The sequence below is a fragment of the Camarhynchus parvulus genome, chromosome 3 (genome assembly GCF_901933205.1).
Source record: "Camarhynchus parvulus chromosome 3, STF_HiC, whole genome shotgun sequence".
Lineage (NCBI taxonomy): Eukaryota > Metazoa > Chordata > Aves > Passeriformes > Thraupidae > Camarhynchus > Camarhynchus parvulus.
This window is the reverse complement of record NC_044573.1, coordinates 86,351,196-86,363,090: the sequence shown is the minus strand read 5'-3', so window position 1 is coordinate 86,363,090 and position 11,895 is coordinate 86,351,196. Positions and strand designations below refer to the sequence as shown.

The following is an 11,895-nucleotide window of genomic DNA, read 5'->3' as shown; positions in this document are numbered from 1 at the left end:
TTGCTATGCTATCCTTGTGTCTGTTCATATCCACTTTCAGTTTTGGGATTTTTAGTTGAAATACAGATAGAAAAGCTGAAACAATTACTTCTCATGGGTAAGAAAATCATCATTTATTTAATCTCTGAGTGTTAGCCATGTACATTCAACTTCAAAAATTAGTGCTATTGCCTTGAGACATAGGGTGGATTGTGACATAAACTGCTTGTCCATTTTTTATACCAAGTAAGCTTGATACTGTATTTCAAAGTAATTGAGCCCTGTTATTCCATACTTTGAGTAACTTCTCTATGCCATACAGCAGCAAAAATAAGGACCTGCCAAATAATTAAATAAGCCTAGAAACTTTAGTGGTTTTTCTTTAAATGATTACTATTACCTTAAATACAACCCAGGAAAAATCTATAATTTTCTCAGTGTTTTCAAATGTCTTACTCTTGTATTAGGGAAAAATGCCCCCAAAATTTCAAGAGACCAGTTCAAATAAATGGCTACCTTAGAAACTGTGAGGTTGGTGTCATGGTGTAGTCAAATCAAGAAACAAAGACTGTCTCTGCTTGGGTGTCAGTTTTCAGAACCATATGTCTTTAAACTGGCTAGCGTGAGTTTAAGAGCATTGGGAGGCTTTTTTCTCTTATTGGGTATGGCTGGAAACTCCCCCAGGCTGCAGAGTTTAAACAGCCCTGGGGAACCTGCCTGTGCTGGGTGGAGTCTGAGTTAAGGTCAGAAGGTAAGAACTTAAAAATTCCTTTTTCTTAAAGCATTTGCATGACTATTTTAAAGTGACACAACTAAGTTTTTTAGGGCGTCTGCTGGTCTATTGTAAATTCTTTGCTTTCCTTTGTTGGTCTGTTTGGCAGGTAGACTAAAAATGGCTTGATAGTTATTCACCAGCGGAAGCTGCAGGAGAGAAAATGCCAGAGAAAGGTGCGTTTTAATCAGGAAATTAATTCTGTGGTGCAGTCTAGAGCTGACAAAGGCAGCCATGAAACAACTGAGAGGACAAACTGCAAGTCTCGAGCGCTGTGTTGTTTCTTCTGGGTTTGAGCAGGAAAGCTGGCCCATGGGATATGCTAGACTGTAATCTCAGCTCCAGGGCTAAACAGCACTTCATGCTGAGTGCTCCTGTTTTTGGAAGATGATGATCTCTTAAATTGTTCTTGCATCCCTGAGATGGAGGCTCAGAGAAATTCTGGACAGGCATATTACTAAGGCTTACAAGGAAGTAGGAAATGGGATAGAAATATGGATTTTAGACAAAAACAATTTAAAAAATTGTATGTAGTCAAATTTTATGTCAAGGCTTTTGCTAGACGTCAGGGCAGTGTATGCAAGATGCAGTTATTTATTTTACTGCAGCATAAATTCATGAAATGAACCAGTTCTTCAGCAGTGTCTGGGTTAGTGCAGTAGTCCCCAGTTGTCCCGAGTAGTGTTTTGGCTATGAGAATCAGATATTACTTAATTAAAATTAGAAGGTTTTCCATGCCTGTTCTCAACAGTCCCTGGACATTTGGCCATTTGTACCTTTTGCAAGAGTCAATTTTCCTCAGCAGGAGCAGTCAGACATAGCTTTTCAGGAGCAAGAAACACTGGCTCATACCATGGACTACTTATAAGCCTGGTGGTTTGTACTGTTGTTATGCAATATATGTTAGGCCATTTCCTATCTCTTTTTTTGTCCTTCTGCCATATGGTCAGGCTGATGAATGATAACAAATTTCTCTGGCAATTGTATAACTTTAACAGTTCAGTAATTCGTGGAGCATTGGATAGTTTACTTCCATTAGGAGTCATAAATCCACACAGCTTCCCTAGCTGCCCAGTGGCATGGCACACTCCAAATGCATACTGAGAATCAGCACAAATATTTACAGACTTGGAGCAGCTGCTAGATCTTTTTTAGTGCAGTTAATTCAGCTGCTTGTGTGCTCAGCTTTGGACTGAGTGGTGGAACTTCTGCTGCTTCATTCGCACTAGTTAGTATTTCAGTTGCTGCTCAGATAATGTGACCACCCACAAATAACAATTCCAGACTGGTATTTAGAAACAGCGCATCTGTTACATCTGCTTGAGCCTTTTAGGCTTTATGGCTGGTTACTACACAGCTGTGAGGTCATTCCTTTCCCAGGTGGAAAGAGTAGTGTAGTGGGATTTGGCATGTCAGTTACTATCCCAGAGGCTGTTCCTTGCCCTTCTTGTGCAAACAAGGTGAATGATTTACCACAGTGTGACAGCCCCAGCACAACTGCAGTTAACTTCAAAATCTTCAACACACAACCTTGTGTGTTGCCCAGTGAATGGGTTCTTCATCACCTTTGGTTATCAGTATCAGGGGTTTTCCTGTTTCCTTGAAAGAGCTGTCTGGCACTGGCAGAATCCTACAACTTCTGAAAAGTGTTAGTTTTTAGTACCTGGTCTTGGAATGTTTTGAATTGTTTTAATATGATTTTCAGATAATAGCTACTCATCTTGCTGAAGAGTGTTGCACAGATATTCTGTACTTCCCTTACACAAATTGTAACTTATATAGAAAGGCCCAATGACCATTTTTGATTAAGGCAAACAATGAGGAATGGGTGACAGCTATACAAGATTACTTGGCTACTAATAAAGCATCAACATATTCTATCAAAAATGGATCCACTTTTTTAAACAGTACATCCTTGAAAGTCTCTTAGTAAAACTAGAAAAATAGTGGAGGTCTGAGTGAAATCCTGAGGCCTTGGCCTTGTAGGCTGTATCTTTCCCCAGATAAATGAAAAAAGTGTTGAGAGTCTGGATGAATAGGTTTGCTTTTTTAACGTAGAAGTTGCCAAGTTTCTAGTTAGTCGAGGGTTGTATCTTCTGATCTTTAGGGAATCTCAGGTGTCAGTACTCACAGGGGAATGAGCAACTAAACTGAGCCCACCAGACAAGACTCAGGTCCAGACCTGCGAACTGAAAGTAGCTGCCTGTATGTGAGCTACGGGTGTCAGCTCCTGTATAGTCAGTGGAGATACATTCAGCAGATCTAAAGATTAAGGCGACTTTTAACCAAAACTCAGGAGGGTTTTTTTGTTTGGTTTTGTTTTTTAGTTTGTGCGGTTTTTGTTCTTGTTGATGGTTTTCTTTGTTTGTTTGTATTTGTTGGGGTTTTTTTTCTGTGTTGGAAGGTTAAGGTAGGTAAAATCCACTCAGAGCTGACAGTTTTTTTAATAAAAATAAAATCTTATGGCAAATTTTAATTCTATGTTTGTTGTTGTTCTTCTCACATAATTTAATGCCACATAAAATCTCTTGTTCGTGTGAAATGATAAAATGATACCTGAGGCTTCTTATTCCTACTCTTCTGCAAATAAAAGATAATGTTTCCAGGAGGATTGAGGTTCATCAGGAGGATTGAGGTTCATATACTTGAAACTTCAGTCATTGGCTTTTTAGTGAAAGGAAAAGTCTTATTTACTGTAAGTTTCTGTGCGTTACAAGTTGGGGCAATGTGTGTTGACATGATAGAGATGCAACGAAGCTGAAAAGTATGATAATGAAAGAAGCACTAGCTAGTTGTTGTGAACTATATTGATAAACTGCCCTACAGTGAAAAGTAGTCACACAAGATGCAGAAACTAATAAAATACTGTCCCTAGAGCCAGACATTGTAATTAGGAAGCTATTCGCACTTTAAAACTGAACATACTTTTTTCCATAATGTGTATTTGGATTATGTTTATTAAATTACCCCAAATATCCCTATTTATTTTAGTAGCATGACTTGGTTCTTACTGGAATTGCTCAAGGGGCAAGTCTCAATTTTGTTTTTTATTTAAGTGAAGTTTGGGCAAAATATGTTCCAAATGTACTTTGTTTTAAATACACCTACAAAGCACTATGGCTTGAAGAAAACATGCTACTGGAGTGTGCTGAGCCTGATTCAAATAGGAAATGTCAACTGGATGCAAGGTGTGACAGATGTAATGATGCAGCTTTGACTTTAACTCTGGGAAAACTGGAGTCATCTGGAAATTTTATTAAGTGAGGCACTCTGAGCCATTAGGAACCAATGCAGCTAGGTTCCACATCTGGCTTTGAGGGACACCTCAAGGCTGCCATAAGCAGCAAGGAAATGGGCTGTAGCCATGCAGCCAGCTACAGGAAGATGGCCAAGGAAGCTCATCTTTAATGGAATAAAGGGAGTATCAACAATTCATTCACCCCTCTTTGAGGAAAGAAATGGACTGCATATGAAGCTGCAAAATGCACATATGGCAAACAAAGCTAGACAAATTTCAGCCTACTGGTAAAGCGTGTTTTCCTTTTCTTCTTTTCAATGATGATGATGGGCAGTGAGGTTAGGTGAGTAATTTCCCTGAGGATGTGGCAGGATTTTCAGTAGCTTTGTATAATTGTCTTCATAGACAGCAGTGTTCCCCCTGTAGCTAGGGACTCATATCACTTGTTTAAACAGGTCCGTGTTTGCTTACAGTCATAAGAAGCCTCCCCAGCAGCACTGGAGAAGGCTTTACAGATTCACACATCTTTCCTTTACTAGCACAGGCTGTGTGGCCTGTCTCTCATTTTATGTTTTGAACCAAATGAAATTTAAACTTCAAAAGGTATAGCAAGAATAAAAGGTGCATCTCCTCTCAAAATAACTGTGCTTAAAACACCAGTTTTACGAGGTACTGTCTTGCACTTAGTATCTTTCAGGGAACCAGGAGCTCAGGATCATGTCGGGGAAGCCCAGGCTTACCTACTTGAATGGAAGGGGCCGGATGGAGTCCATACGATGGCTGTTGGCAGCAGCTGGTGTGGAGGTTGGTTGACGTTTTCAGTAGAGTGTTACAGACTGGTATTCTCTACTTTCCTCAGTGAAGGACAATTTAACATGCATGTGGCAAATAAAAGCTGCATGAGGGTGGCTAAATTCTTTTGTCCAGTGGCACTGCATGTTTCTAACTACCTTGTTCTATGCTTGATACTTGGGATGCAAACTCAGTGGCATTTAGAGTTTATTAGAAGTGGTAGCAATCTCCTGAAGTGATTAATCATAAGGGGACAAAATGGGGATTTATTTAAAGGGCCTTTATTAATTACAAGTTATCTAGCTGTGCTAGCAGTCTTAATAAGTTTGCAGTTGCAATGTGTGTATGCTGGGGTGGGGTTAGAAATATTTGATGTGCCTTGTGCTTCCCTTGGCACTGGCTCCAACCTGTCTTGTTTCTGTAGATGCCTGCACTCTGTTTGAGCTTGGTCTTCAATTATTTCTGAATCAGTGCACTGATACAGAAGTGTCCAGGCCCTCCTTCTGCTCCCCATCAGCTGCCAGGGTGTGTGAGGGATCCTTGGGACATCTGCACCTAAACAGTGCAGCTGCAGATCTAGCTCATTACCTTATGCTTAACTCAGTAATTCTAGGCATGGTTATGTGCTATCACTTAACAGAAGAAAAATGTTCAAATACAGCAGCGTGACACAATTCTTACTCCTTTTTCAGTTTGAAGAAGTTTATTTGGAAACAAAAGAGCAGTATGAGAAGTTAATCAAAGGTAAGATTCCTGACACCTAAGACTTAGTCCTTCAAAATAATTGTCCAGCCTAGCTAAACTTGTGGTTTGAAATAATTTATTTAAACCAGTGAAAACTTCTGGGTGCACACCTTGAATAGTACAATACTAGCTTTGAGTAACCTGCTATTTCCAGTGCCAAATAAATGGTATAAGCTAAAAGTCAGCACTTCTGTGATTGTACTTACTCTAGTACATTAAACAGGCAAACACTTCTACTTACTACTTAATACAACTTACTTACCTATGCTGTTGAATTGTTAGCATGGTACCTGGCACATTTTTGGTCCAGGGCAAGAACTCCCTGAGCCTGAGGTTGGAAGCTTACCCTAGTTAAAAAGCATGGAGCCAGCAGAGAGACCTGTGGAAAGCATGGCATGGTCAAAGCAGCATGCCACAAAAGCTTCATGCCAAGCTTGGGAGCAAGACCAGTTCTTCCCACACACCAGTGCAGAGCCCTAGCCACTGCTCTTGATATCTGGCCAGAGTAATCCAGCAGTGAACCCCTCTGCTGACACCCTGGAAAGAGAGGACCTTCCTGCCAGAGTGGGGAAGGAGTTGGGACAGTGAGGAGCAGTAGAGTGTGCATATGCCCCGCAGTTTACCTGCTGCCCAAGACATGTGAGAGAAATCCTGGAGCAGGCTGGGCTTGCCAAGCCGTACAAGGAGGCTTGGAAGAGGTCTTGCCTGCGTTGTGGCAGAACTCAGAAAGAAAAAGCTGTGTCTAAAGAAATTCTGTCAGGGAAAACTAAAGTGAACAAAAATAAGATAGAAGTGGTATTAAGTAGATAAGAATTAAATTTGCAGGTCCAGTTTGCTGGGACTCTTACAATGTGGGAGGACAGCGCAGTGTACACAAACCAATTGTAGCTCTAAATGTAAGAGCACGGGTACTGAAAGCCCAAATCTCTATATTCTTCACAAGAGTAGGTTATCTAGAAAGAATGATAGTGTAACCAGGATTGTATCTGAGCTTATTGATCTCCAGAGAGAAGGATTAAATGGTGGTGAAAAGGATAGGGAAGTTTTATAAGGAAGATCAAGCGTTCTATGTCTATATATTGATTTTAAGATGGTGAGAACACAAAGAAAAAAGGTGTGGTTTCATAGAATGGGTTGAAGAAAGATGAATAAATTAGTCATCCTGATGAAGGGGCCTCTAGAATGTTGCCAGTTGTGCAGGGCAGGATTCAACAGGAGTAACTCTACATACTTCTCCCTTAAACTTTTTTTCTCTCCCTACCAATATGATTTTTGACAGTTTCCTGTGTTTAGACACTTCCACATAGTTAGACTGGCCCAGGCATGACTTGCCTTAGACAGGCCCAGCCTGTGCCAGCTGATGATCCTCCAGGCAGTGCCCCAGCAGTGTCAGGATGATGCCTGGGCCAGAGGCTGTTCCCAACAGGCAGCTTGCAGAGAGACAGTCGTTTTGGAGGCAAAGAGAGTTAAATACCCTTGGCCTGAGCAGACCTGTACCTCTTGGCCTGCGGCATGACTAACCTGGCTCAATCTGTGCAGCCAAAGATTGCCCAGGTGGTACCTGGGTGTCAGTGAGCTCTGCTGGTTGGTTACAAATAGAAGGTGATTCTTTTTTAATGTGTGCTGCACAGACCACCTTTGGAGAGAACAACCCAATCCCTGGAATTACTGCTAGACTCCTTTTAATCCTGCATATGTATTCTGTGCTGTGGTTATGTGAAGTGATTCTCCCTGCAAAATGAGGGAGGAGAGGCAGTCCACTGATTTTAAGAGGGAATTCTCTTTTCTGTAGCTAAGAAACAAATGGTGTATTCAGTCATATTTGCTGCATTGCTTTTTGTCAAGGGCCAGAAAGACAAATTATATTTTTCACTTCACATCTTTCTGCCGAAAAATATCCTTCCAGATCTATTAGTTTTCCTATTCTATTGTTCTCTAGATAGGTAGCAGTAATGTTGCTTCCTTAAGATGCAGAGGTGTGTTCTGGAAAGACAAGAACACACGTGATCTTTCTGTGAATGTTTACAAGAAGTAAATACAAGCCATTTGTTGCTGCAGAGATAACTACTCTTTGAATTTCAACTGTAAATTAATAATGTAGAATGAGTGAAGAATATTAATTCTAGCCTAGCAAGGTATTTTAACAGCTCTGGAGAAAAAGGCAGGCAGATGTGCCTGTTGAAATGAACCTTCCTATCCGAAAGAAGGATTCACCAAACAGATATAAATTGAGCAATTAAAAGAAATCATTGACTTTGAGCTGCAAGTGGCAGCTGCCTATTTGGATTTGGAGTTCTGCTGTGATTATACACAGGTCAGGATTGTTCTCTGGATGCCATTAGTATGTAGATGGAGGAGGGAGTGTCTCCAAAAACAGTGAATTAGTCCAGCAGAAAACCAGTCTAGAATAGACTGACTTTGCAATGCTGAATCTCTGTGTGTGCTTAGCTCTCAGAACTGCCTCACTGAAAGCTCAGACAATTGCCCCTACCAGCACCAGCAGAAAATGAGACTATAAAGATGTTTCTATATAGGCCTAAATTGTAGAATGGCACTGAGACTAGGCCTGTAAAATCCATGGGGACCCTCAAACTCTGGTCCTGAAGTGACTGTGTGAAACTTACTCAAACACCAACAGCTGTCACAGGCTCTCCTTTAGCTCTGTAGCTTCAGTGTATTTGAAGTGGCCTGACCCTTTCCTGTATTCCTGCAGCTTGGTCTTGCTGCAGTACTACCCGTGTATGTCCCTGTCAGGGAATTGATCTGCATTCAAAATCATTGGATTTTTTTAAAGTTCAGATTTACTAGGTATCTTTATTCTCCTCCTATTTTTTGGGTTGAAAGTGCTGGTTCAGGCTTTTCCTGCCATCATGAGGCAGGCTCCAGAAGTGCAGAGGTGCAGGCAAGGGCCAACTCCCACCAGCCAGTGAAGCTCTGTCAATGATGTCAAGCCCAGGGCCCAGCTGTGCTGTGGTGACTTTGCTACAGGAGTGTGATGCAGGCTGTTTGATCCTCCCCACAATGTTAGTTGAGTGCTGTGAGTTTGAGCAAGACATCAGTGGTCTCCTACACTGCAAGAGAAATGTGCTCAGTGTCTCACTCTCCTGTATACCTTGCAGGAGGAACTAACAGGCTTTCCTTCACCTCTCCACCCTAGATGGATTCCTGCTCTTCCAGCAAGTGCCCCTGGTTGAGATCGATGGGATGAAGATGGTGCAGACCAGAGCCATCACGAGCTACATAGCAGGGAAATACAATCTCTATGGGAAAGACTTGAAGGAGAGAGCCCTGTATGTAACACCTCCTATCACTAACAGAGCAGTCTGTTATTTGATAGCTACATTATATAAACCAAATTCAATCCTGTAAATCCCATATAAAGGCATCAAAAAGGCTAATAATAAGATTTAACCACTGCTTCTGAAATGCTCCTATCAGAAACAGGCTTCTGTTCTTTTAGAAAAATATTCAGGTTTCGTTCATGCTTAGTTTTGGCTGTGAAAATTGGCACTATATTGGTGATATAAAATTCCTGTAAGTTGCCTTAGTTAATTGGAAAACAGATTAAATAACTTCTGTGCTTTTTTTCTCCCATCTTCCCCTGACCAACAGGATTGACATGTATGTGGAGGGAATATCAGATCTGATGCAAATGATTTTGATGTTTCCTTTCTCTCCACCTGATGCAAAGGAGAAAAATCTTGAGTCAATTAAGGACAGAGCAACTAACAGGTACTTTCCAGTCTTTGAAAAGGTAAGTGACAGCAAGTATGTGTCTATCAAACTTGCAATTATCCAAAAAGTTTCTGCAAAATAAGAATGTGTTTGTAGTGTAGGTCAGTTCCCAATCCTCAGCTTTTTTGGCTATCAGAAAAGGGGAAATACAGCAGCACATCTTCTTCTCTTTGTTTGCTTGTGTTGTCAGGGCTGTGGTATTTGAATATCTGTGACGCAATATGTTCTCAACTGTACAGAAAAACTTTTCACTAAAACTTTTGTGATTATTTTTCTTGAAGGAGCAGTTCTATACTTATATTTGTTTGAAGCCCATCTCTCCGCCATACTTAATTTCATTTGGAAAAGTTTCAACTGGAGGAATGCAAAAATTCCTTGTACATAAATCCTGTAGAAAGGAGTACTTTAGTAAAACTACAGTCACAGATTTATAAAACAATAAACCCAACCCATATGATTCATGCATTTGGCAATATTTCCCACTTTCGTAATATTGATCTAGTTTTCTTGCAAAACAATAATGAAGGCTGAACATCACACAAGTTCTTAGCACTAAAATAGTCTGTTCCCAAAGGCAGGGATTTTCTTTAGTTAGTTGTTGCAATTCTGCATTTCTAAGTTTGCTTCCTTGTCGCCGGTTGGCCACAAGGTTTTCGGGGTGAAGGAAGAGACGAGATGGGCTCCATAATCAGAAGGCTTGATTTATTAAGTTATGATATATACATCTATTATAACTATACTAAAAAGAAAAAGAAAAGGGAGTTTCCAGAAGCTGCTAGCTACCTAAGAATAGAAAGTAAAGAATGATCAACAAACCTTGCTCTCTCGGACTGTGTCCGAGAGAGCTCAGTTCCGGATTGGCCATTACCTCCAAACACTCAATCTGGGCCAATCCAGAACTGACCTGCTGCATTCCACAGAAGCAGATAACCTATTGTTTATGTCTGGCTGCTGAACTTCTCAGCTTCAGCAGGAAAATCCTAAGAGAGGATTTTTCATAAAAGAAATGTCTGTGACACGTCCTGATATCAGCATTGGACATTACTTCACATGAAACATCTAAATGGGAGTTCTATGAATTCCTTAAATTGCTTGTTGCTTGCTCCATTGTCCCTGTTTCTAATTCTAGGACTGTTACTAGTCTACTTAAGCACGTGGTTTTGTTTCTGTTCCTGGTGCCCATCATCATTCATTATTACTTAGTGACCAAAGTTTGTAGTCTGTATACTAGAACACCAAATGAACAAAACTGAATTTTTTCCTAGCAGTAAAGAAAATTAGGCTCAGCTTCAGCTGAAAAGTCCACCCTGAAATTTCAGATAGAATTGCTGCTCAGCTCTGCGGCTGTGCTGTGAGGTTTAGCTGCCAAGGATGCCCATATGCCCCACTCTCATCTGCAACCCATGTTTTCTTGTCTTCTCCAGGTTTTGAAACAACATGGCCAAGACTTTCTTGTGGGCAACAAATTCAGCTGGGCAGATGTTCAGCTAATGGAAGCCATTTTAGCAGTGGAGGAGAAAGTTCCTGACGTGATCTCAGGGTTTCCTCAGCTGCAGGTAATTTAATTACTGAGCATGCTGTATTCAGGAGCTAGAGGTCAGTCCTGATGTAATCATCTCCCTGTGCTGGATAAATCACTTTGTTTGTGGCTGGAATTCCTCTCTTGCTCTGTTTTTTAATTTTATATATATATTTTTTTAGGTGTTTAAAACCAAAATGAGCAATATGCCTACAATTAAGAAGTTCCTGCAGCCTGGCAGCCCAAGGAAACCCCCACCAGATGCCCATTATGTAGAAACTGTGTTGAAGATTTTTAAGAAATGAAAGCCTTGCCACCTTTGGTGAGACCCAAAATGCTGGGAGAGCAGGAGAAAGCAGAGCAGCAACCCCAAACCCTAAACCAAAGGAGAAGGAAGCTCAGCAAATTAGTATTGTTTTAGTTAAAACCAGTGCTAGAGGAACAAAGCAACCCATACCAGAAATAAAGCTTTCTGTTACACTGGCAATGTGACAGCAGCTTTTTCTTTATTGATATCAAATGCTTGGCAAAACATGAAAACAAAGGGATATGGAAGCAAAGAACTGTTTGTAGGGTTGGGAATTTATTAATTTGGAAAAGGAACAATGCAGTGTTAGTATTGTGAGAATACAACTTGTTGGAGAAGATATTTTCTACATGAAAAGAAGCTCAGAGTAAGAACTGTGGAAGAGAAGAAAGAGAAGACTTGCAGCACCACTTACCCTTTAAAGAAGTAGACTTGTTTCAAATTTCCATTCTCAAATTTAAAGCTTGTGGGTGAATTGGATTTTTAAGGTCTCTCAGTAAAGTTTTTGCAAAACTGATTACTTTTGTCTATAAATCAGGTATTTCAAACCTGAATGATCATACCAGCTACTCCCAAGCTGCTTACAAATATATTACCTCTTGAGAGCAAAGTGTTGTGAAAGCAAGGTGCAGTCTGCTTTGCAGACTGTGGCAAGGCAGAGGGGGTTTATTTCTACACCTTTAGGAGAGAACACAGAGCAACAGATACTCACAGTCCATTTAATTTCAAATAAAAATATTACAGCAGACAATAAACAGCCTTGATGCAACAGAGAAGCAGCTGCTTAGAAGGAAACTGTGTTCCAACGA

The 11,895-nt window shown here is 40.6% G+C and overlaps 1 protein-coding gene across 2 annotated transcripts; it reads left to right on the top strand.

Moving 5' to 3' along the window:
• Positions 1–684: 684 nt before the first annotated feature.
• LOC115901989 (glutathione S-transferase-like) lies at positions 685–11,258 on the top strand. 2 transcript variants are annotated; one of them, XM_030945117.1, is made up of 7 exons: positions 685–730; positions 4,677–4,793; positions 5,474–5,525; positions 8,683–8,815; positions 9,138–9,279; positions 10,685–10,816; positions 10,962–11,258. In XM_030945117.1, exons 2-7 carry the CDS (start codon positions 4,707–4,709, stop codon positions 11,082–11,084), a joined length of 669 nt encoding a protein of 222 aa, XP_030800977.1. In that variant the 5' UTR covers positions 685–730; positions 4,677–4,706; the 3' UTR covers positions 11,085–11,258. The 2 variants fall into 2 exon arrangements, with proteins under 2 accessions (XP_030800977.1, XP_030800978.1); XM_030945118.1 differs by lacking the exon at positions 685–730 and adding an exon at positions 887–927.
• The last annotated feature ends 637 nt before the right edge of the window (positions 11,259–11,895 follow it).